The sequence below is a fragment of the Poromitra crassiceps genome (genome assembly GCF_964638095.1).
Source record: "Poromitra crassiceps genome assembly, chromosome: 10".
NCBI lineage: Eukaryota > Metazoa > Chordata > Actinopteri > Beryciformes > Melamphaidae > Poromitra > Poromitra crassiceps.
The window spans coordinates 35,200,510-35,227,557 of record NC_139631.1 but is presented as its reverse complement, the minus strand read 5'-3'; the positions used below and the strand labels follow the sequence as shown (position 1 = coordinate 35,227,557).

General features: G+C 45.2%; 1 protein-coding gene across 1 annotated transcript in view; it reads left to right on the top strand.

The window, feature by feature from the left end:
- The window catches only part of LOC310783898 (zinc finger matrin-type protein 4-like), a gene marked incomplete at its 5' end in the record, with an annotated part of 143,663 nt that overhangs the window by 49,337 nt on the left and 67,278 nt on the right, over positions 1-27,048 (top strand). Inside the window, 2 exons of the mRNA XM_083644814.1 lie at positions 1,071-1,160; positions 24,675-24,831. Coding sequence (XP_083500940.1) covers positions 1,071-1,160; positions 24,675-24,831 — 247 coding nt within the window. The remainder of the gene's footprint in view (positions 1-1,070; positions 1,161-24,674; positions 24,832-27,048) is intronic.

Here is a 27,048-nt window from a genome sequence, read left to right as displayed (position 1 = left end):
CGTGCGACTTAAGCCTGTTTCGTTTGCACCAGTTGGCGCATTGCCAGTAGAGTCTGATAACAAAGACGATACACCGTCTCTGTTGATAGCTACGGCCATGGATCTATTAAACTAAGGCTACAGCAGAGACTATTTAGAAGAGAGACGGCACAACTGCGAGTCATAGCTTAGTGTGTATCGAAGTATCTTTGACTACAGATCGCTAACCTTTAGCTACTGTACAGATCGCTAGCTGTTAACGTTAGCAGGAGCGGCTGGATTGGAAACAATGTTTTTCAAGGTACCCGGTTCGCGACGAAGCTCAACAATCCTCTCTATTCAATGGACACCACACACGGCCCATACTATAGGTTTTGACCTAGTCTTGTTACATCTGGCAGTGTCTGATGCGTTCCTAAGACACGAAAGCGTACAATTGCTGCATTCATCTTTCCGGTAAAGGTAACAATTTCTGTTTTGCAGACAAGACGTGCATTTCCACTTTTTTCACAGAATGTCCCCATTCACACAACACTGGCAGCACTGTTAAATAAGAGAGCAGGAGCGACAGAGAGAGACGTGCCACTGGGCCAGTGGGGCAGCTTCAGAGCCGTGCGCTGTTAACAGCTCAACTCCAGCTGCGGTGTACCGGGGTCTAGAGGGAGCGTGTTTAATAGTGTTGTGTGTTTAGCCTTAGTTTAATTTAACTGTCAACGTGTTGTTCTGTTTATCGCTTACTTCCTCCATGGTCGTTTTCAGTTGGTGGTTTGAGGTCTTTTGTAACCCTTTAGTTAAGTTGTTAATATAATTCTCTGTTCATGTACGATTTCTGTTCTCCTGGCTTCTTTGTCCCCTGGTTTAATTCCATATGCCCTTCATCCCCTGGATCATTTGGGGGGACATAACAGACACTCCACAGACCTCCCAGTACTACCGGGACACACTGTTTGATTGACAGCTGATCTCTGGGGTGGAGCAGCGCGGCAGCAAAGATGTCGGAAAAATCAAAACGAGGATTTGACAGATTCCCCCTTTTTGATGTGACGTGACAAATAATCCTCTTTGTCTCTTTCTCTCTCTCTCTCTTCCAGAGTCGGAAACACGCTAACAAAGTGCGGCTGTATTACATGCTACATCCCGTGGATGGAGGCTGCCCCGCCAAGAAGCTCAGAACAGACAACGTGAGTACCGAGCGGGGGTGTGAATTATACCTCCGACACTCCATCCTGCCGCATACGCCGTGTTGTTTGCGACGATCCGGCCCGCAAAGCGTAAGCACGTGTCGCGCATTCGCGGCTGTCAGAGTGAGCGGGGGGGGGGGGGGGAATGGATCTTCAGCGTTAATGGATTTTCCCGCTTTGCATCACACACACACCCCCCCCACACACACACACCCCCACGCCGTCCCGCTGTGTGAGAACAGTGAATAAATAGACAGAAGCGCCGCCGTTTCTACACGAGGAACAAATATGCGACAGTGACTGCGCGGTGGTGGGATGCCAACCTTTCATCATGTGAAAAAAGGCACAACCCTCGCTGTCATGTAAATGGGACGTACATGACGTGTTTGACAGCCGCAATTATGCGGCCTGTCAGTCCCTGTCAGTCCCTGTCAGTCCCTGTCAGTCCCTGTCAGTCCCTGGTCGATAGGCGTTTGGGCTGGTGATGTGTTTGTTCTTGCCTGTGGGACGTACTGTGCCGGCGCCTTTAGTTTCCAATAGGGGAAAGACAAATACACACTTTTTCCCCATATAAATAAGATGCCTGGAGGTTTGATGGTGGAGCGTTGGGATCTCGTGCGTGGGGGCCCCTCTGGAGCGTGATGGAGCGTGATGGAGCGTGAAGGCGGAGGTGAAGATTGGAGAGCGGTGGAGAGGAGATTGGCGTGAAGGGACCATGGTCTCAACTGTGACTACTGAGAGTGTGCCAGTTATCAGGCTGCAAATCCAGGCTCCTGAACCAGATAAGGACTCATCAAGGGACACTATCACTCTCTCTCTCTCTCTCTCTCTCTCTCTCTCTCTCCCTCCCTCTCTCTCCCCCTCTCTCTCTCTTTCTCTCTCTCTCTCCCTCTCTCTCTCTCCCTCTCTCTCTCTCTCTCGCCTCTCTATTCATGTCCACTCTTGATCGTCTCTGTCTGTTTCTCTGTACATTCCCGTATTGTATTTGTGTACTTTATTTTGTGTAGCCTACTTTATTAACCCCATGGGGAAATGTATCTATCTCTGCATTTGACCCAATCTATACTACGTACCTACTCGAGATGAAACGATGTGAACATTTCATATCACGATTATAGTGACCAAAATGATCACCGTTATTACTATTATCACAGTATTGTCAAAATATGCTGAAAATGTTCAAAAAGTGCTAATAGACTCACAAATCATTTCACCAAGTTTTATATTGAAAACTCAGACCCAAAAAGGATCGATACACTCACTGAAATCATTTCTCCAAGGCTGCACGTCTGCATTTCGGAGACGGATGCCAACTTTGGTTGATGATGGACAGTATTTACCATGTTTTTCCAAAGCGTACGGTTATGGTAAGGAATTTTATCACGGTTATCGTAAGGAGGGTTCTCATTAAAACCGGTTATCGTTTCATCCCTAGTACCACTACCTACAGCACCTAGAACATAGGAGCAGGCCCATCTCATCCACCACCGATGTGTAGCAGCCACCTGGGTGCTCCAGGACGCTCACCACACATCAGCCATCACGGTGGAGAGTTGAGGACTGAAAGAGCCAATTAGATATCGAGGGAGGCCATGATGGAAGCAAGGCGTGTGTGTGAATTTAGCCAGTTCAGCGGGTTTACAGCCTTAGGCTGAATTCACACCGGCGACCCAAGCCTTGCCTATGCCTTGCCTTTACCCACGCTTTTTAATAGGCGTCCGTTTTAGTCAACGAGGCTGTGTACACCGTGCGTGTACCCACGCCTTGCCTGTGCCTTGCCGATTTTATCGAATAGGCGTGAGTTCTATTTTGAAGCCGACAAGGCGCGTGCAGGCAGGCTTTTCTGTCAAGCCATGAAAGAAAAACGCAACAATATCCGTGGGAAATGGCAAATTCAACTGAATTTCAAAATAAAATGGAGTTTCTACAACAGTGTTGAGCAGAGAGAGAGAGCGAGAGAGAGACTGACGGGTGGCTATCACGTGGGGCTTTCTCCCTGTCGGCAAACAAATCTTCAGGAGAGAGAATAGCCACCGAAGAAGCAAGATGGACAATGTTGTTGTGCCAGCACATATTCTTGCAAGATTACCTCTCTAAAATGTCCGACTATAGTCAGACCTGGTTATACATATCCAGCATCAATAGAACATTAAATATATCCGATTTATTTTACCTAGAGGCTACCCATGACAATTCTGGACAACACGTGAAAAAATACAGTCGGGAGAGAGGAGAGGCGCTTGTGACTCGGCTCCAGGTTCGGCGTGCAAAAGGCGTGCGGTGTGATCGCAAAAGCGTGTAACAGGTTCACGCCCAGCTCGGCGTAGGCGTGGGTTGAGGCAAGGCAAGGCGTAGGTTGTCTGTGTGAAAGAAGCGTTACTCCTGTGAGAAGTACTGATGGATCTTTATTGACCACAGAGAGTCAGAACCTCAGTTTAACAGCTTTCCACCACAATCCTCTCCACTCATCTCTGTCCCCTCTCTTCTTTTGGATGTGACACACAGAAGGCTTGTATCTCCTCTCAGCAGTTATTACTCAGACACAGAAGACTTGTATCTCCTATCAGCAGTTATTACTCAGACACAGAAGGCTTGTATCTCCTATCAGCAGTTATTACTCAGACACAGAAGGCTTGTATCTCCTATCAGCAGTTATTACTCAGACACAGAATGCTTGTATCTCCTATATCAGCAGTTATTACTCAGACACAGAAGGCTTGTATCTCCTATCAGCAGTTATTACTCAGACACAGAAGGCTTGTATCTCCTATCAGCAGTTATTACTCAGACACAGAATGCTTGTATCTCCTATATCAGCAGTTATTACTCAGACACAGAAGGCTTGTATCTCCTATGTCAGCAGTTATTACTCAGACACAGAAGGCTTGTATCTCCTATGTCAGCAGTTATTACTCAGACACAGAAGGCTTGTATCTCCTATGTCAGCAGTTATTACTCAGACACAGAAGGCTTGTATCTCCTATATCAGCAGTTATTACTCAGACACAGAAGGCTTGTATCTCCTCTCAGCAGTTATTACTCAGACACAGAAGGCTTGTATCTCCTATGTCAGCAGTTATTACTCAGACACAGAAGGCTTGTATCTCCTATGTCAGCAGTTATTACTCAGACACAGAAGGCTTGTATCTCCTATGTCAGCAGTTATTACTCAGACACAGAAGGCTTGTATCTCCTATGTCAGCAGTTATTACTCAGACACAGAAGGCTTGTATCTCCTATATCAGCAGTTATTACTCAGACACAGAAGGCTTGTATCTCCTATATCAGCAGTTATTACTCAGACACAGAAGGCTTGTATCTCCTCTCAGCAGTTATTACTCAGACACAGAAGGCTTGTATCTCCTCTCAGCAGTTATTACTCAGACACAGAAGACTTGTATCTCCTATCAGCAGTTATTACTCAGACACAGAAGGCTTGTATCTCCTCTCAGCAGTTATTACTCAGACACAGAAGGCTTGTATCTCCTATCAGCAGTTATTACTCAGACACAGAAGGCTTGTATCTCCTATCAGCAGTATTACTCAGACACAGAAGACTTGTATCTCCTATCAGCAGTTATTACTCAGACACAGAAGGCTTGTATCTCCTCTCAGCAGTTATTACTCAGACACAGAAGGCTTGTATCTCCTATCAGCAGTTATTACTCAGACACAGAAGGCTTGTATCTCCTATCAGCAGTATTACTCAGACACAGAAGACTTGTATCTCCTATATCAGCAGTTATTACTCAGACACAGAAGGCTTGTATCTCCTATATCAGCAGTTATTACTCAGACACAGAAGGCTTGTATCTCCTATCAGCAGTTATTACTCAGACACAGAAGGCTTGTATCTCCTATATCAGCAGTTATTACTCAGACACAGAAGGCTTATATCTCCTATATCAGCAGTTATTACTCAGACACAGAAGTATTGTATCTCCTATCAGCAGTTATTACTCAGACACAGAAGGCTTGTATCTCCTATATCAGCAGTTATAACTCAGACACAGAAGGCTTGTATCTCCTATATCAGCAGTTATAACTCAGACACAGAAGTATTGTATCTCCTCTCAGCAGTTATTACTCAGACACAGAAGGCTTGTATCTCCTATATCAGCAGTTATAACTCAGACACAGAAGGCTTGTATCTCCTATCAGCAGTTATTACTCAGACACAGAAGGCTTGTATCTCCTCTCAGCAGTTATTACTCAGACACAGAAGGATTGTATCTCCTATCAGCAGTTATTACTCAGACACAGAAGGGTTGTATCTCCTATCAGCAGTTATTACTCAGACACAGAAGGCTTGTATCTCCTATCAGCAGTTATTACTCAGACACAGAAGGCTTGTATCTCCTCTCAGCAGTTATTACTCAGACACAGAAGGCTTGTATCTCCTCTCAGCAGTTATTACTCAGACACAGAAGACTTGTATCTCCTATCAGCAGTTATTACTCAGACACAGAAGGCTTGTATCTCCTATCAGCAGTTATTACTCAGACACAGAAGGCTTGTATCTCCTCTCAGCAGTTATTACTCAGACACAGAAGGCTTGTATCTCCTATCAGCAGTTATTACTCAGACACAGAAGACTTGTATCTCCTATCAGCAGTTATTACTCAGACACAGAAGGCTTGTATCTCCTATCAGCAGTTATTACTCAGACACAGAAGGCTTGTATCTCCTCTCAGCAGTTATTACTCAGACACAGAAGGCTTGTATCTCCTATCAGCAGTTATTACTCAGACACAGAAGGCTTGTATCTCCTATCAGCAGTTATTACTCAGACACAGAAGGCTTGTATCTCCTATCAGCAGTTATTACTCAGACACAGAAGGCTTGTATCTCCTATCAGCAGTTATTACTCAGACACAGAAGGCTTGTATCTCCTCTCAGCAGTTATTACTCAGACACAGAAGGCTTGTATCTCCTCTCAGCAGTTATTACTCAGACACAGAAGACTTGTATCTCCTATCAGCAGTTATTACTCAGACACAGAAGACTCGTATCTCCTATCAGCAGTTATTACTCAGACACAGAAGGCTTGTATCTCCTCTCAGCAGTTATTACTCAGACACAGAAGACTTGTATCTCCTATCAGCAGTTATTACTCGCCGCAGATCCCGTGAGTTGCAGAGCCGAATGGGGGGTCACGTTATAACCAGGAAGTAGCGGTGGACTCAGGCAAAACGTGACGTTCACATTAACAAGTTCAGCATCGTTATTGTGAAACTAGGACATTTTGCGGTGTGGACCAATCCTTCTCAGATGGTTGTGTCCAGGATGATGATTCTGATGTCTGTTCTGTCTGGGCCATTATACTCATTATGTGTATTTGAACTGCGGGCATCTGTTCTGCACATAGAATTGTTTTTATTGGTCTGTTTATCTCTGCTGTAGAGTTCCTGTAATCGGTCCATTCACATTCCCGTTATATTTCTTATGACTCTAACAGTGTTTACTTTCAGTTAGGGTTCAACTGATTATGGCTATTTGAAAGCCAATACTGATCACAATGTTTTTGTTTCCGTCAGAACTTTGTCAGGGTGGGACAGCCTCTGAAACAGCATTTTTAGACCATCATACTCGCTATGGCCCCTATTCCCTAGCCCCACCACCATCCTGACCACGCCCCCTCCCACCACCCACAGGGCCCTAGCCACTCCCCCTACCCACCCCTCCAATCCCGACTCTCTACGACCATCCTAACCCTACTATAGACCAGAACTGCACATCCAAAGCGTCAAGGCCGTGCCCCTTTTTGGGGGATAGAAAGAATGAATAGCGTTGTTGTGATGGTATTTTTGCCGTGTTTTTAGCTAGCATAGACAAAATACCAATTCATTAATTTCGGGTTCAAGTGTTTTTTTGGTTTGATAAACATGTCTACTAATTATTTTGCGACCTTGCCCGAACCTGAACGGTCGAGATATATGAATAAATTAAGGTTGACTGGACTGTCGTCATGTCCGTTCAGCCTGAGTCAAAGAGGATTACCGCATTCCCCCAAAAAGGGGCGCGGCGCAGTGCGATGACGCGTTGCAGTTCTGGTCTATGGCTGCTTTCCCCTAGCCCCGCCCCTTCACTAAACGTCCATGCTGGCCAGCGCCATGGGACAACAATATTTCTTACATTTAACAATGAGGATAAGTCAGTTTCCTCTCGTGTGAATGATCAGGAGACCAAACAGCATTGATGTCTGATCTTCTTGTCATCCTTTGGCTCGATAAAATCAAACTAATGGAAATACTGCCACCCAGAGATCAAAGCTAGTTGCAGTGTGAGTGGATGATTGTAATTAGTAAATTACGGCTTAGTACCCTATAATATATGAGGGAAGGAAAGTTATTTTACAAGACAACAAACCTCTCAGGCTTGAGTTATAGTACATTTGCTCTTGGATTTCAATTTCCCTAAATACGATTTTGGCATGTGTACCAAGTTGGCAAGGTGGAAGCTGTTAGATAATACTTGGCCAGATACACTACCTTTTCAGCTGCTTTCAATACAGAACCAAAGGCACGCCCACTTCCAGGTTAGACATGTGTTTCTTTCTCTTTTTTTTTCTTCTCCTTCGTTAATTGCTGTCAGGGTTGTGGGTGGGGGGAAGGGATTTTGTTGTATAATTTTTTTTATGTCTTTTAGGTATAACCTGCTATTTACTGTTGTCTGAGATCTCTTGCTTGTCTGGCTGAAAAAATAATAAAAATTGATTTAAACAAAGACATGTGCACCAAGAGATTTCATCCGCCATTCATTTTCCAATAGACATTTCGTAAAATGCTTATACATTTGTTTTACTTGGTGAAACCAAGCGATGCAGCTATATTTAGAATCATGTTCTAGACCATAGAACATTTCACTCAGAACAACACTTCAAAAACATTGAAAAACGTTGTTTTTTTTAATCCGCTATTCTTTTATGTTTCTGTATGGTCTCTCCTGTTTCTAAATCTGAACCATTTGTTTTGACTAAGTAAAACTATTTTTATAAGCATTTTACGAAATGTCTATGGGAAAATAAATGGCGGATGCAATCACTTGGTGCACATGCCTAACCCAGAAGTGGGCGTGGCTTTGTCTGTCTATATCAAAGCTGTTATTATCCTGTGTATTGTTGTTATAGCTGGGCTCTGCACAGGGTTTGCACTGGCTGTGTTAATGGGGAAGCAGTGAGAGTGGTCCATGCAATTGTATCCACACAGCACTGAGCAGGGGATTTGCTCCAGTACGGTTTTACCAGCCAATTCATCTGAGGTGACCTTGATGCGTTGTGTCGTTTAGTAAAGGCCTCTGCGCGCGCGCGTGTGTGTGTGTGTGTGTGTGTGTGTGTGTGTGTGTGTGGGTGTGTGTGTGTGTGTGTGTGTGTGTGTGTGTGTGTGTGTGTGTGTGTGTGTGTGTGTGTGGGGTGTGTGTGTGTGTGTGTGTGTGTGTGTGTGTGTGTGGGGGGGGGGGGGGGGGGTGTATGGACATTGATTTATTAAAAAGGATGGTGGAACAAAAGGATTCCACAAATCGTATCTTTTAAATAGGCTTGTGTTGTGCATACCTGGTAAGAATTAAAGGGTCAATTATGTAAAAAAAAATGTGTTCTCCCCCATAGTACAAAATTACCATAATATATCCAGAGCCAGTGTGATTTCTGGCCCTCATCATCAGCTGCTGTAGTGTTTGGTTGGGATGAAGACTTGCACACTCTTGGCCCTCCATTGCACATGGTTGGCCATCCTTCCTCCCGTCTGTGAGCTCCTGTTACATCATCGTCCAAAGAGACGACAACCATGACAGAAGCTTGAATACAGTCACCATGAAGGGACTGTTTCCCTATGGACCCCACTGAAAGCAACATTGTGGCAATTGGTTGTCGATCACAACCACAAGCGATACATTGTTGTTAATTATGCAACTGAGCCTGATAGAGATGATGGATAACGGTTTTCGCTAATCTCTCTCGTTCTTGTCGGGGGGGGGAAACTTTAAAGAATAAGAGTGATTTGGGTTTGTTCACATGGATTTCAATCCAAAAAGCAGTGGCTTAACCCCAAATGTCTTCTCTTTGCTTTTTAGCCGTTTGTCAGAGACAGTAGCTTCCAGCAGACACGCTGCAGTAGCTCTACATTATTGTTGACATGCTGACAGTGAACGCATAACGAGACGCCAATCCACCAGTCTCAGTCTCAAGCGACCGTCAAATCTGCCCGTAAGATACATGTCCCCCCCCTCCCCCCTCCCTCCATCCATCTGCTATTTCACAAATCAACCGGCAACATGGGCTCGCTAATAAGCACGTGTGTCCCTGAAGCGTAGTGAGAGAGAGAGGGGGGGGGGAGGAATCTTCATAGCCTTTGGGTCGTGTAACTCGATGCAAAAACCCGTGATAGAGACCAGAAGTGGCGCCAGGGGAGGAGTTTGAAGCTGATTGAACAACTCCTCGGAGCCTCGCTCCTATTCAAATGAAACCAACCCCCGGGTTACTGCCGACGCTCGGCTTCCCTCTGGGAGGTTTTACGCTGTCCGCGGCCTCGCGACACGGCCTGTGAGACGAAGAACATACTCCTGCTCTATGTTCATGTGTATCATCTATTATGTATTTAGATCGTGTAATGTAGATAAGTTCTTACTGTGTATCGTCGTCTTTGCTTACGCGTCGTTTTACACCCGTTAACCCCTTGCTTGCTCCCTGAGATTCCTCAAATATCCCTCAAATATTCAAACCCAAGGCACTGTTTTAATGGCTGCACCATTCCATCAAATGAAAAAAATTAATGAAATCTACTGGAGATGCCTGGGCAGCATTTTATCCACATTCCCCTGTATTGAGCCTGACATATTTGCTGTCTTGGGAAACCTTGTTGGGATCTTGACTAGAATTTTAAACGCATCCTTTGGGTTTGAGCAAAGCTTGGCTGTGAAACGTGTTTGTAGTGATGGTCATGCGGGACCTTAGGGTAGAATTAACACTCGAAAGGCCAGTGGATCTTGGGCGGGGGGGGGGGGGGGAGACAACCATTAAGTCAGCAGCTGAAGGAGGTCAATTTAGTTATAAATACGATTTCATGCGTTGATTTTGAATAACTACGCGCTCGCTGCGCGGCCTCGCCCGTAGCTCAGCCTCGCCCGTAGCTCAGCCTCACCTGCCCTATTGTGTGTGTGTGTGTGTGTGTGTGTTGCTCACTAAATGTTATTGCATCAGTGATGTCACAATGCCTCCTTGTGTGTGTGTGTGTGTGTGTGTGTGTGTGTGTGTGTGTGTGTGTGTGTGTGTGTGTGTGATCGGCACACACACACATCACTTTTGACATCATCACTGATGAAATCACTGATGACATCACAGCATTAGCTAATTAGCCTAATTAGAAAAGCCGGGAAAAAAAATAAAAATAAAAAATCTGGCTCCGTCAGGTAACCCGCACGGGTGCCCTTTACACACCCTGAAGGTTTCAGCCCGATCGCACGTAAAACTGTGCAAAGCTGTGGCCGAACACAGAACTTGAAACAGACAAACAAACAAAGTCCACATACCAATTCCCTAGCAAGGACCACGCCACAACAATAATAATCGTTTAAAAGTGTCATGCAGATTGAAATGTGTATGTGTTGAAGTGCAAGTGAGGTGCGTGAGGATGTCATTGGTTGTCGTCTAGCTGGTCTGGGAGGATGTGCAGAAGACCAGGCGTCCCCCGTGTCACAGTACATCTATGTTTGCTCTGCAGTCTGACCTTAGGCCCTGTGGTAAAAGGGCACATTGCCTTGATTGGAGAGGGTTCCAGCTAAACGACACAGATGCGATGCGACCGGGCTGTGGCTACAAGGTGGCACTGTATAAAAATACCCCCCACGCACACACACACACACACACACACACACACACACACACACACACACACGCACACACACACACACACACACACACACACACAATACATTGTTGTTATGCTTGAGCTGATGGCATGTGACAACTGTACACGCTGCCGGTCATGCCGGTGGTCCCTGCAAAAACCTGCTCTCGTGAGGGGGCGACCAATCAGATGTCGCTGATCCTCAGGGCGGTCAGCGAAGTTCGGCCTCCTCAGGGTTCGGCAGATTTGAGGAACGGTTGTGAAATGGGAGATATTATTATTACCTTTGCCGATGAAGTTGGAAGGATCATGTTTTCATCCATCTTTGTGTCGGTTTGTCTGATTTGGATGGAATTTGGTGGACAAGGATCAGTCGATTCGATTTTGGTGCTGACCTGGATCTGGGTTTTCCACCATTCGAAGATTTCAGCCATGACTATTATGCTTCCTTCAGGTGCTGATGAACATCTGCCAAACAGTGTTGCATTCACATGGCTATTTTGTCAGGAAATCAAACATAAGAGATTTTCCACAGCAATTTGTTCAGTCGTCTGTGCTAATATTTAGACAGCTGGGTTTCCATGGAGCCATTGTTGTGCAAATTATGATGTATGTGAACGGAAAATTTCAACAAAATTGCCTCAGTATCGCAAAAAGGCTTGCATGAATTAGGGCTGCACGATATGAGGAAAAGCTGCGATGTGCGATAACACTTCAATATTGCGATGACGATATGACCTGTGATAAATAAAAAAATGCTATAAACAAAAATATTAATGGGTAGGGGTGCTCCGATCCGGCTAAGCCACGATCCGATCCGATTCCGATTCCTGGGGTCACGATTCGATTTCAGAATCGATTCTCGATTCCAACGATTCTCGATTCCAGAATCTAGAATCGATTCTCAATTATGTAGTTTTATATTGCAATAACACACAAAGGTAAATCTAAGACAAAAAATGACAAATGTATTAATGCTGAACTTCAAATTCTACTTCTGAAGTATTACAGTGAGGGCCTAAATTCATTTTGCAATATGAGTGTGTTAATTTAAAGGTCCCATACTGTGAAAATCGCTTTTGATTGGGTTTTGTGGTTTGTATAAACTTGGGGGTGTCTGTACAAGTCTGTAAAAGTATGAAATCACTTCCTACAGTCATTCCTCTCCCTCCCCTGCCACAAGATGGAGCCACAGGAGAGGCGAATTAGAGTTCCAGAATTTGCAAGGATTTTCTACGTCACATGTCGCCAATCAATCAAAAATTCACACGGCCCGCCCAGAGCCCGCCCTCTCTCTCCCATGATTGTGACCTCAACCTAGCTTGTTGTGAACGTGACTGCCAGCCTACAGTACATGTCGGCCATGTCGTCAAAAAAGAAGTGCATTGTACCAGGTTGTATTCAGCAGCAAAAAAAAGTTTATTGATATCATTTTCCGTTCTTTAGTTATCAGCCGGAGAAGATAGGTCAAAAACAGCAAAAACAGGCGTTTCCATCTAGAAGCTGAGATATTGAGCCTTTTGTGAAATGAAGCATTTCAAGCAAATCACTGACTCTGAAACTAATATTTTCTGACCTGAAACATCTGAACAGTAATTTCCTTCAATAAACAGCACCCATACCCTCCTCAACTCCAAACTCCTCCTCCGTGGGAGTGTCTCTGGTGGCTCTGCTCGCTGTGCTGGCTGCTGCGTGTGTCAGGCGAGTCTCTGCTGCCTGCTATGGCAGGCTCTGCTGCCTCACAGATCCACGTTCAGATGGCGGCCGCTCGTCGGGGGAGTCTGGATGGGGCTCGCGTTCGTCTGCGTTTCTGGGGTTTCGGTTGTGAGCTGGGATGAAGCTGCGTCCGATTATAGGCTTTCTGCTGCGCGTTTCAAAGTGCGCTGCACCCAGTCTATTTTCGGAGCACTCAGCCTTGTGCGCCGGCTCCCAGCGCGACACTGAAAAGCCAAACCATTCTCATGAGAATGGTTTGGCTTTGGTTTTATTTTCTGGTGGCTAATCGTGTGGAGAAGCTATGCAGCAGAGACAGAGACATTTGTGGGAGCGGATTGACTGCTGTTCGCAGCTAACGTTGGCTCCAGGCAGCCAGAGCAATCTGTGCCGCTCTGGCTCATGCATCGGTTTCTCTTTCATCACGGGGCTTTTTCTGCTTTTTTTTCCTCAACTTTCTCTAATCTGGAGAGCACTGTCGCCACCTAATGGGTCTGTAAAATAGGTTATACACATTCAATAGCTCCCATATTTTTATAGGAGATGTACATAAGAGGCTTTGATCCACGTCCCACTGTCAAAAAACGCAATTGACGAACATACTCGTCCTTGGCACTCTACGTTAGTATTTGAATTGACGAACATACTCGTCCTTGGCACTCTACGTTAGTATTTGAATTGACGAACATACTCGTCCTTGGCACTCAATGAGTTAAGGGCGCCTGTTCGGAAAGAGGGGAACTGGTTGGAATAGCGTGAACCTCCCACGTGCTATGTCCTACCGGTGAAGCTTCCCCTGTCAGGTGAAATGAAGCGGCTGGCTAACTGCCCATGTCTCGGAGGAAGCATGGAGCCAGTTTCGGCTCTCCCCAGATCGGCAGAGGGTGGACCAGGATAAATAAATTAAATTAGCACTAACGGGGGATAAAAATGGGATAAAAAATCGGTCCCTGAGCGACCAGAGGAGACAGTAGTGCAGCGACATGCAGGACACATACTGTACCCTTAATCCGGCGTCCCACCCACAGACACGGCCCATTGTGCCTGTCTGGACGACCGACGAAGCCGGAGGTAACACGAGGGCTCGAACCTGCGACCCTCGTGTTAGTAGGCAGAGAACCACTGCACTGCCTGGACACACCCCCGTCGGAATCTAAGGTTAAGAAATACAGGACCCACAGAGGTGCAACTGCCAAAATGCCTCTGTATTCCTCTTGGCTGGCTTTCCCCCCTGTGAAATGTGGCGCTTGGTAATCCATACACGATTTAGTGCCATTTCAAGCAGAAAGAAATTTCATCTTGCATCTTCAACTGTGCCAACCGACCTGCGTGGTTGGGTGGCTCTGGTGTTTGCTTGTCAATCTATTAAACTGCCAGTTTCCATTAGATCAGGCCTCCAGCCCTGACAGGGTGCAGAGCTGTAGGGGTCCAGCAGGTGGCACAGGTGTCCGGCGCCGCCTTTGACTGGATAAGAAGTGACTGCAGTCTTATGCTCGGTTGCCTCGACCTCTCCTTGGGCAATCTCCAGCATGCACTCACGCACGCACTGAGCACACACACCTCCAGGGAGCAGCACTGAGCACACACACGACACGTCCAGGGAGCAGCAGGCAGAGAAAAGGCCCCAGAGAGGCTTTCGAGTGTGATCACATGCACAAAGCCAGAGCTCCGCCCCCAGGAGCTGCAGCTGAACTACAGTACAGCAGATTCAAAGAGGGTTTGGGCATGCAGTACTATGAGATGAAGTAACATGAGATAAGATGAAATTTAATGATCCCTCTGGGGAGATACAGTTGCAGCTGCAAAGTATCAAGATAAAGTTAGGGTAAGTATCAAGATCGTCAGCACGCAATGGGGTTTCAGGGAAATATGAGGAACGCAAAAGCATAGACATAAATAATATGGACGTAGCTATCCCATTAAATTTCTTCTCCCTGGCGGAGTTCAAACGATGGCCGTCAACATCTTGATTTTTCGTCAGCAGAGTGGGAGGGAATGGGTTGAGTCCTTCCGCACCTCACGTGAGATGGGAGTTTCCCAGAGCCGCAGCTCCGCCTGCTATTGGTCCGTGATCGGCAAGCTGCGTGATCACTGGACAGGCGATGTGTCAATCACCCCCTTCTCTATGATCTATTTTACTCCAAACCGGCAAGTTATATAAAAAATGTACCCCCCTACAGTTGTTGTGAAAAGGTGAAATTAGCTATATAGACCAAAACCGTGTTTTGGTCCAGGCTGTAAATATGTTTAATTACTGTTACAAAGTAGGGCATTTTAACAGGAACGACGGGACTTCTGAGTCCTGCCTCAAGTGGCCATTCGAGGAATTACAGCTTAAACAAAGACTTCCACATCGTTAGGGGAAAGGGGGTGGGCTTGCCCACTGTGCAAAAGGCAACAGTAGAACATGCAATACTAGAACACAACCAACTACTAATACTAGAATGTATTATGTAGAGATAATATCCTACAAATGAAACATAGATAATGAATTACATCATGCAGGATGTGCAAAGTAAAAAAGAAATACAAATAAATGAATGACATACAGAAAAATACAGAAAAGATTAAATATGTGCAGCAGGACTAAATACAAAGTTACAAACAACAACAATAACAACAACAAGGTAAATGCAATATCATGTATAACAGATCAGAAAAGATGACAATATTAAAAAAAAAAAACAGTGAATCCACGTTTTACAAGTATTTGTATTAGACGATGTGAATTTTACAATGCATGCATACAGTATTATGCAATATATTAGACTCTAATATATTCAATCTACACATGGAGACAACTTGTGTGCAGAACATGCAGATTAGCATTTTTGCATTGCTAGTTGTTCACCTCATTGCCACACCAGATGGAGGCACCACATGCATAGAAAGTAGCCTACTATACTGATATGCCTTGTTGTATCTTTGTGTCTGCGCTTTTGCATACAGGCCATGTTGCTCCCGTGTGCAATACAAACTGAAACTGGGCGTCGTCAGTGAACACAAACCAAAACAAAGTCAAACTGAGGTGCAAAAAGGATTGCAAAGTTGAAAAATTAATGCACTGCTGAAAAATTAATGAGCTTTTGCTTTATTTATTCGATACAATGGACATGACAGTGACACCGGCATTGCTTTTCTAAGGTTAGATGACGTTCGCTGAAGGAAATGGCATTACCTTGGTTTGCAAAGGTGTCAGACCGGGGGGGAGGGGTCTAACTCCCAGGAAGGTCGAACTCCCACGGGTCCACTAGTCTCTGAGAGATGGCTCGGTCCCATCGCAAAGGGAGCAGTGGAGGCTGAATGGTTAGAGAAGCGGACTATAAGAAGGTCACCAAAATGATCTGGTGCGAATCCCCCAACTGGATTATTATTATCATCTCCCCAATGCAATTGCTTCTTTGGAGGCTGTTCAGTAGCCAACAGTTGAAGACTGTGTGGATATATGAGATCCTTATTGAGCTGCTGTAACCCAAGAATATTCCACCAATTTGAATATTTATTACCCCTGCTGTAGGCAATTTTGCACATTGGCGGTCTTCGATGGCAGCGAGAAGTAACCGTTTGAAACTCTCTCAAATCTGTCGGCATGGTCGAAGAAAATCGGGACGTTAGCGCTCCTAATAACAGCGCAAGCGTTTGGTGAAATTAGCATAAATGGGCGTGGTCAGGCAAGTTGAGTTCCGGTCCCCCGTTATTCAGGTATTGGAATGAGCTTGCCCCCAGAACATTCGATTTTTTACACTTTTAAAGATGGATTCCCAGATTGACTTTGGTGTCAGTAAACTCCACACAGCATGTTCATGTTTCATGTCAGCCCAGCAAGCCTGTTCTGTTTCACTTTTGAAGAAGATTACGCTTTGGGAGAGAGAGGGGTACAAGATGTGACAAAGCTCCAAGGCCCGAGTGGAACCCGGGATGTGTCACGTTTACATGATGCTGCGCACCTTAGACCAGTCAGTATGTTTTGTGATTCGTCCCCTCCAGTGGCCATAATTCCTTCAGTGCAAATGAGGTGAATACTGCATCTCAATGACAGTATGGGAGATGTAGCTCTTCTCTGCTGCAGCCACACTTCATGATTTATGCCGAAATCTTGCCTATAGCTCGAATTCATTGTGCATGCCGTCCAAATCATCTTCATACAGTATACGTTTGTTTACTGGCTGTGGAAACACATTTTCTCTCTCTCTAAGGACAGTTAAAATATATTGATCTATTCATTATGGCTCATCAAAAGTTTTGCTGAGCTGGTGTTGCTGATCGATCAGTATATCCTCCCGAGTCCCTCGGCGTGGCCGTCCACACTCCACGGTGTGAACCTGCTGCTCGCAATGATGTTCTACACAGAACAGCTTCGATAAGGAGAAGCAGGACAATAAGCTCGTTAACGACAACAAGGAGAGGCTGAGATCAGGTCGGATTAAGAAAAAAACGCATTAATCAATGGCTCTCCTGCCTAACCAAGCGTGAAAATGGAATCAAATGTAGAGACTTTTCCCACCTGTAGGTGTCAGCCTTTCATTTTTTGTACAGTGCACTCCTCTTATAGACTGTTTTCAACCAGAGCGCAACCCCACAGCACTTCCTTTTTCTCAGCATTTGGCAAACTGCAGAAATATTCACTCGACATCGTTACTTTTGTTTTCGCCGCTCAGCTGTATAGACGGTTTTCACGGAATGGTCAGTCCTGCACTTGAATGTTTCTTTTTCTTTTATGTCCATAGCAAACACTGCAACAGGAAGTGAGCGGGGGTTCAATTTAGAATGTTTTTGTTGTCAAGTTAAAACCGTCTATAGTGATCACCTTGGCACGGGTCAAATTGATCACTATAAGTGAATTATTTAAGCAGCATGTGTAATATAGGAATGATTCGGGGCCAAGCTTTTTGATCACTATATAAGCGGTTGATCACTATAAGCGGATTGATTCCACTGACTGTATCTGCATTTCACAGCCTTTCTCCTGGACCCCCTCTGTTGCCTTGTGACACATCTAAAGTGCAGCTCTGGATGATGCCAGGCAGGCTTTATTTCCCCCGCCCCTGTCAGCGTCGCCTGCTGTTTAGTGTGAAGGTCAGAGCATTGTGTGTGTGTGTGTGTGTGTGTGTGTGTGTGTGTGTGTGTACGTGTGTGTGTGTGTGCGTGTGTGTGTGCGTGTGTGTGTGTGTGTGTGTGTGTGTGTGTGTGTGTGTGTGTGTGTGACTGTGTGTGTGTGTGTGTGTGTGTGTGTGTGTGTGTGTGTGTGTACGTGCGTGCGTGTGTGTGTGTGTGTGTGTGTGTGTGTGTTTGTGTGTGTGTGTGTGTGTGTGTGTGCGTGCGTGCGTGTGTGTGTGTGTGTGTGTGGACTGGATGTGTCTGTTCTCCCTGCTTAGCGCTCCCCTGCACGGGACGCCTGGCAGCATTGTCCACAGCTATATTAGGATGAAGTCCTCCCCCCCCCCCCCCCTCATGTTTTAGGGATACCCTTGCACCTGGCTGTCCTACTTCCTGGTTGTGTGCCTTAGGGGAGATGCACGTTAGTGTTCCCTGACCTGTATGGTTGTAAGACAAATGGCTGACACGAATTATGTAAAAGAATGAGATATCTAGGGATCACACTCACCTCCAGATAACACAGCTGTACCAGGGAAATTATCAACAATATGTGAGGTGTTTAAAAATGGCCCAGTAAGATGGGATGTGCTGCCACTGTCTCTTCTGGCTCAGCCTCCCCGATATAAAACACTACTTTTGGGCAGCGCAACTGACGTCAGTGGTAGCCTGGATCAGTAATGATATAAGCCTGTAGAAACAGGTTTCCAACTTCCAATCATGTAAGTTGGAAACCCTCATTAGTGTTTTGCTTGCACCTGTGTTTACCCTGCTTTTCCGACACAAAATGCCCCCTGTGAAAAGGGTCTATTGTACTTGTTGCATGTCCTCCTAATGACTACAAGAAGAATTATAACGCTGAAATGGAGACAACCACATACTCCTACAGTGGGTCAATGGAAGCAAAAACGGCTAAATTACAATTAAAGTGCAACATTTTTCTAAGGAGGTGGTTACCTGCAGCAGGGTACTTCTCTGCATGAGAGGAACCCCCCTTGTCCTGTAATAACCTTTCTTTTAATGAAGTTTTCTTATCTTTTTTACTACTTAAGTCTGTAAGGTCCAAAATGCTGTTATCCATACTGTCTTGCTTTGCTGTCAAGGATTGTATTGTGTGTCTGTCTATGTTGTCTAATAAAAACTAAAGTAAAAAACTGATGTAAAAAAAAGACAGAGGTATGTGTCTTGCACCTGTCAGAATTTGTAAGGTCGTAGATACCATCATTGATTTGTCTTACATTTTCATTGGTTGACTGGACCAAGCGTTCTATCATTGCCATGGAGATGGAAACAGCTGTCTAACTACTGACTTTGCTGAGGGGAATAAAAAGAGTAGAAGTAGCCTATTTGTAACTTTGTAATTGATGTTTTTATTATTATTATTATTATTAGTAGTAGTAGTAGTAGTATGATTAGTATTTTTATGATGGATGGTTTTGAGGATGTTCTGCCAGAACAAGTGAGGAGCATTATACTGCTCGAGCCCAGGCCGGATCAGGCCAATCCAGACCAGGATGTAGCTGCAGCACAAAGCCATTAGGACCTCAAGGAGAGCGCGGTGGGCAAGTTGTGGTGTGCCGACTTGAGAGCACTTGATGTAGTGACAAGGCTAAAGAAAACACCATGAGTAAAAAGTCCAGTATTCAGTAAGACATCTCATAGCCATTCTATATTATGGACCCAAATACAGGCAGGCAGGGGACGGGATACGCTGCTGCACTCGAACCAAGAGGAAAATGTGCAGCACAGCACTGGCAGCAAAGGGAATGTACTGCTTGCAAATCAAAAAGATTATTTTATTATGCCTCACATGAATGGGAATGAGGCAGACTCTTTCTTCTGCAACGCAATCTCTCTCCCTCCCTCTCTCTCTCCCTCTCTCTCCCTCCCTCTCTCCCTCTCTCTCTCCCCCCCCCCCCCCCCCTCTCTCCCTCTCTCCCTCTCTCTCTCTCTCTCTCTCTCTCTCTCTCTCTCTCTCTCTCCCTCTCTCTCTCTCTCTCCCTCTCTCTCTCTCTCCCTCTCTCTCTCTCTCTCTCTCCCCCCCCCCTCTGTCCGTCAGTTACATATTCAGGAAAATGCAGCACAGCGGTATATTATGCCAATGCGTAACTCCAATTATTTCTCAGTGTTGGGGGGTTGAGGTTACACTTCCCATACATGACTGCTTCAATATGGCAGAGATTGGACGTGTTGTCTTTCAGATGACTCATGGCTTTTCTGGGGCAAGAAAATATAAATATATATATATTCTAAGACAGTGCAAACTATGTTGCTGAGGTTATCAGAAATTCCTACACATTCCCAAATACGCGCAATTCTCACGATTGGAATTGTTGCTGCGCTGCACATGCTGTTAGCCACAACTGCTATATACATTTGCAGTAACGCAGTAGGACTTTCAGATTTTTTTCCTATTTTCTCCCCAATTGTACTTGGCCAATTTCCCCCCCTGCTGCCCCGGTCGCTGCTCCACCCTCTGCCGATCTGGGGAGAGCCGAGACTAGCACCGTGCTTCCTCCGACACATGCGCAATAGTTGCCAACCGCTTCTTTTCACCTGACAGGGGGGGAGCTTCACCGGACAGGACGTAGCACAGGAGAGGATCATGCTATTCCCACCAGTTCCCTTCCACCCCGACCAGGTGCCCCCGACCGACCACAGGAGGCGCTACTGTGCAATAAATAAACAAATTTAACATAGACTTGTTTGAACAATCATTTTCTACATTATGTTAAATACACCGTCTACGTTGTTACTGAACAGTCGCTATCTTCAGCTCAGACAGAAGTTGCTGCGGTTTAGCGGCTCATTTGTAAGCAGCCTATCAGAGCCAATCGAAGACGGCTATTTCACATACCCCCAGGTTGGTCACGCCTACATTAGTTAACCCTTTACTGGCTGTTTCTGAGACCTTTCTGATGAGAATTGACCATTTTCAATGGGTGAAAAAGAGAGATATCTCCCTTGACTTGTCGACTCCTGTTTGGGAGTAGTTGACAGTAGTGTAGTGGTGAATGCCCTCTAACACAGATATGACTGCTTTCCTTCTGCCAGCTCTATGACACTATGAGCATCAATCTGGCAAACGTACACCTACCTCTTCATTAATTACATTTCCTTGCAATTAGCTCCTCGTTTATCCAGTTTTAATTAAGCATGAGATTATGCATAGTTCCTATTTCTAGGTGACATCTCATCTCCTGCTATACTTTCCTCTCTTCCTGAATATATTCGGTCATTATATGACGGGAATGAATGAGATGGGATAGTGGGTTTGCCGTTCCCCCGGAAGGTGGGGGGATTGTGTGTGTGTGTGTGTGTGTGTGTGTGTGTGTGTGTGTGTGTGTGTGTGTGTGTGTGTGTGTGTGTGTGTGTGTGTGTGTGTGTGTGTGTATGTGTGTGTGTGGACATGTGTGCGCTGAGAGTTGGTGAAGGACAGGGCCAAGGGCAGAAGGAGGCACTGTGTGTGTGTGTGTGTGTGTGTGTGTGTGTGCGCGCACGTGTGTTTGTGCTTGCGCGTGCGCACACACGTGTGTGTGTGTGAGTGCACGTGCATGTGTGTGTGTGTGCGTGTGTGTCAGAATGACTCAGAGTGCAGCAGTGTTCAGGCTCTGTTATCACACTGTGCGAGGCAGAGCCATGCCTTTGTCTTCTCCCCACAGACCCACTGTAGTGATCTGCACCAGATTGCAGCCCGCTACAACGCTGAAGGTCCACGCTGAAATTGCACCATGGTTTCAATTCAATTGAGAACACATTCTGGTCCCTGCCGGCTTTGTTTACATTGTGATTTTCTCCGTTGGAGACGTTTCTTGTTTGGCCTGAATATGCAATTTACATGAATTTTAAGGCTGCAAAACAACATAAACAACGAAGGAAGGAAGGCCTGTATTTTGTTAAACCAGGAATAGATACAGTCGGTCGCGTTACTTGCGGTAACGTCTGTGTGTGTGTGTGTGTGTGTGTGTGTGTGTGTGTGTGTGTGTGTGTGTGGCCGTGGGGGAAAACAGGAGGATTTCCCCCACGCTGACCCATTGACCTATGATGAGAAAATATTGACATTTTCTGGGAAATGGAAGGTCAGATTGCGATGCTTCCGATGGACCACTATGTATTTTTTCACCCCAAATCCAACGCCATCATCCGTGAGTCTCTATGAGTTACGGATACATCCGCCCTGCCTGCAGGACTACATGAGAGAGATAGAGGACAGCGGGGGTGTTGGGGATTCCAAGTTACTGACCAAACACTCTATTTCAGTGATTGCTGTCAGACTATAGAGCCATTTAACACCCATGCTTCGACATGCTTATGCCCACTGTTCACTTCCTGTGTAAACGGTGGAGTGCACCAGGCAGAAGAACAAACGAGTCGGTCCATAAAGTTCACTCGCCTCTCCCCGTCCTCCAAAAGCAGACCTTCCGTGGCCCTGCCTCTCTGCCTGATGGGGGACCGGCCTCGCGCCTCTCCTCCCTTCTCGCTTCTTCCCAATAGAAAGAGATAGCATCTGGCTCGCAGTGCGTGGCAGGTCGCAACCCCCCCTCCCCGCCACCCCCTCCCAGCGTAATGGGTTTCGCAGATGGCGACTCAGGGAGCGCTCCGCCATCAGTCGTATTGGCCCCACTATCACCCTTTAAAATGCAGAGTCGACTCCATTTGCATCCCGCCAGGAAGCGATTTAGCCGAGCGGGGGAGCTGCGCCGCTCCCCTCATCTGAATCGGTACATCTGCCCCCCGGTGGCTCCTCGGAACTCCAGGGTTCAAAGTATTTGCAGGCAGTGGACATTATAGAGCAGCGATCCCCAAAGTCCGGACTCCGGTCCGCCTCCGGACCCAGACGCCGTCCTATCCGGACCGAGCCCTATAACCTACAAATCATTGTATTGAGAATTGTTACATTTCACCGAGCTTTTCTTTTTTAACCGGCACGTGCTTTTCTACCCTTTACGGTACTGGTTTAATCTGCCAGGAAGCTCACAGACCAATGCATGCGCTGTAAATCATCACACGTGATGCTACTCAGCCAATCAAATATCCGATTCGATTCTGCCTGTTCCAGTCGGTTCCAGTGCGAGAGAAAGTGTCTGGCACACTGACGGAGTAGAGGCGCGAGACTCTGAGAAACGTGAGAGATAGAAGTCATTTCACATGACGTGCTCAAAAGAAACGAGTACACCGCAAAAACAAAGATTTTGTTTTAATCCGGAGCAGGCAGACTCTTACATGTTCATTCATTGTTCTCACGGGCAGCTCAAAACCAGGCAGTATGTCTCATGTGAAGTGCGATGCGATCCTAACCTGTCTATGAAAGCGCCACACGAGCAAACACACTCAAATCCAGACTGAGGGCACACTCACACATTCACTGCCCAACGCATGTGACGTTTGCATTGCGAACGATCGATAGACAGACAGACAGACAGACAGACAGACAGACAGACAGACAGACAGACAGACAGACAGACAGGCAGATAGATAGATAGACAGATAGATAGATAGATAGATAGATAGATAGATAGATAGATAGATAGATAAATAGACAGATAGATAGATAGATAGATAGATAGATAGATAGAGACAGACACTGAGACAGATAGATAGATAGATAGATAGATAGATAGATAGATAGATAGATAGATAGATAGATAGATAGATAAATAGACAGATAGGGAGCTCACTTCTCTCAAGAGAAAAGGTGGAGTTAAGGGAAGAAAAGAAGATTTTCTTTCTCAAATTAAAACACTTTTAAGATGCACATTTTCCCAAAGCACTCTGTTGTATGTTATTTTTAAATGCAGCCATTATTTTACTTGAAATGAGAAAAGAACATGTATTTATTATTAGTGTAGGCTAGTTATTTATAATTAATCCAGTTAAATATGAAAACTAAATAAACATTGTTGATGTTTATTTTGATTTAACAGTCAGTCGTTGACTACATACAGACATTGTACATTAGGCTACTGCAATCATTGAAGTAGCCTAAGTTCAATGGCACTGAATCATAACGCAAGCTACTGTACGTTACAATGTTCCGGACCTTTGCTTGAGGACATTTTCTCTAACTGGACCTCTAGGAATTTTAATTGAGTGCCCCTGTTATAGAGTGTATACTGAATTTACAAGATGTGAGCGAAACTTGCGTTATTATCCCTCATTGATTTCCCTTATCAAATCTACACCAACCACAAAGGTGGAGCTGTATGGCAACTTTTAACAAGGTTTATGACATATTTTAAGTGGTGGTGGACACTGGACATAGTGTATCTATATAAATTGAGTATGTGGGCTCTGTCCACTGCTTCAAGTTCTGTGTTCGGCCACAGCTATGGTGTTTCACGTGCGATCGGGCTGAAACCTTCAGGGTGTGTACAGGGCACCCGTGCGGGTGACCTGACGGAGCCGGATTTCTTTTTATTAGGTGATAAGCTAATGATGTGATGTCATCAGTGAAGACGTCATCAGTGATGATTAGCAATTGTATGATACTATAACACCGTTATGAGGACTTATGAGTGGTATTTGCTGTCTGTAAGTATAATGTAAAACAAAAACGATTATTCTTTCAAACACTGTTATCACTTTGGTGTGGAGTTATACAGCATTATGAATGCTGAACTTATAATCCATTGTGTCTACGACTTATAATACTTTGTAAACCTTGTTATAAGCTGCCATGTATGATTATCAACATTTATAAAGAGTTTTATAAAGCCTTATGAATGCATTATAATGTCTTATGTATGTGTTCAAAATGCATTATCGACTTGACCTTCATAGAAAAATGTTACCGTGTTATTGATAAGCTCACTGTGTGTTTTTATGTTATATATTTTTTACATGTCTCTGTATGGGTCTTTTGCAGGGCAGCGAGGAGGGCGACGTGGACAAGAACAAGTGCTGCACGCTGTGTAACATGTCCTTCACCTCAGCAGTGGTGGCACAGTCACACTACCAGGGTAAAATCCACGCTAAGAGGCTAAAACTGCTACTGGGGGAGCAGCCTGCCATCACAGCCAAAGGTACAGTACAGCCTCTGCCCTGTTCACTTCAGCTCAGTGCATTGTGGGTATGAACAGTGAGGGGGACAATATCAGCAACGTGTCCAAATACAATGGAGGTTCTCCATTATTAAGAGTAACGGAAACCCCAACCCAAAACCTGTGTCAAGCCTGACATCATGAACTAGCCATCTGCTATTGGCTGATCTCTGGTGCGAAGGTGATTACAACAGATGGTTGATTGCAAAATGCAAATAGCGCAGGTGCGAAGATGGAGCCCCTCTCTCTCTCTCTCTCTCTTTCTCTCTCTCTCTCTCTCTCTCTCTCTCTCTCTCTCTCTCTCTCTCTCTCTCTCTCTCTCTCTCTCCCCCTCTCTCTCAAACATGTCCCTGCGTTGAACTGTGGTGTTTCTTGTATGTGATATATTAGTGTCTTGGCTATATGAGTTCACACCAGATGTGTCTTGAACCGCTGCTCTGAACAACACACACACACACACACACACACACACACACACACACACACACACACACACACACACACACACACACACACACACACACACACACACACACAGATAATATATAATAATAATAATAATATAAGATTATTTGCACTGAGTGTGATATTTTGGTAGGCCTAATCATGCTGAAATATCGTGTTACACAGTTTATGGACTGCTAGTTTCCCCCCCCCACTCTGAAATCAGTTACAGTAACTGATCTTAATGTAAGGACAGGCATTGTGTGAAAAACAACTGTTGCTGCTGCTGCTGCCAGAAGCTTAGTAACACGCATCACTTCCTGTGCGGCAGATAAGGATGGACGATTCAATTTTTGGTGGGGGGAGGGTGGATTCTGACCAACTCCAACTCCTGGTAATGGATTTGCTGGCATCAAAATCGATTCCAAATTAAAATAAACACAGAAATTCAAGTTTTACACCGGTTGGCTTTCAACCAATTTCTCCCTCCCCTCTTCCCACTTGTTGTGAAAGGGATCAGACCAAGGCAATCACACACAGCTTAGTATAGATAGGCATAAATCAAAAATGAATTAATAACACATTTGTTTAAATTAAACCGTTTCTTTCGATTCCAGATTTTGCAGTCGAGATTACAACAGGAGTCGACTCCAATTCCATTTATTGGTCGAATTTATTGACAGAATCAATGTGATGGAATGGGGAATTCAATGCTTATTGTTTATATCAAGCAGTTGTAGACAGTACCAGTAGCAAAAAATGCAGTTAGCTGGCATGGTTGACTGGCTCTCCTCCAGTCTGGGGAGCGTGTTTTCTTTTCTCTTTTGACTTTATTTATTTAGATTTAATCACCCAAGGCTGTATACCTGGGGGTGTTTGAAGTCTGGCTGCTGTTGTAATCTGCCGGCAGCTGCTCACCTTGAATCTACGTACAAATTGGCAGTTGTGGGAATAATGCGATACGGTCACCGGGGGCAACAGTGAGCGAGAAGCATCGCAAACACGATATTCTCAGATTGCTCTGGGGTCCAACACCCGAGCACAGGGAGCATGGAGGACGAGAAGAAGAAGGGGACCTTGAGGTTTGTTTGTTTACCGTGGCTGGACGGCGCCCCACTTGTCCAAGTCATTGATATGCGCGCCACAGCTTTGTGTTGTACCTTCTGCTTAAGTTTCAAATATCCCAACTTTTTCCTTTGACTTTGGTGTGAAGTTTTAAGCCCGACAGTGGCCGACTTACAAGATTAATTGAAGTCTCCCACTTGTCATCCATATTAGATTTACCCTACATTAGTACTGCAACAGCCACTGCAGCGCGTGTGGGGGTGGGGTGGGGTGGGGTGGGGGATTGCCCTCTAAAGTGACATTCGTACTTGCGGAGGATCCAATTTACTCTGTGGGACGTAACACAGACTGTATGCATAGCAGGGTTGTCAAAAGTATCGATAGTATCGATAAAAATCAATAAAAAAAATGGAAACGGATACAATACTCATTTGCAACAGGTATCAATAGTATCGATAAGTATCAATACTACACATTTTAAAGGGATACAATACTCATTTGCAACAGTATCAATATCAGCAGTACTTCCTCTTAATGGAAAATCAAACATACTACTGATTTCTCCCTCCCTGTCATTGGTGGGTATCTGTTGCTTCAACAAGCTAAAAGTCTTCCGATAGGCTGATGACTATAGCAGGGCTAATCTGCTGTGTAAGTGGAAAGTTTTTAATGAGTTATATCAGCCCTAGA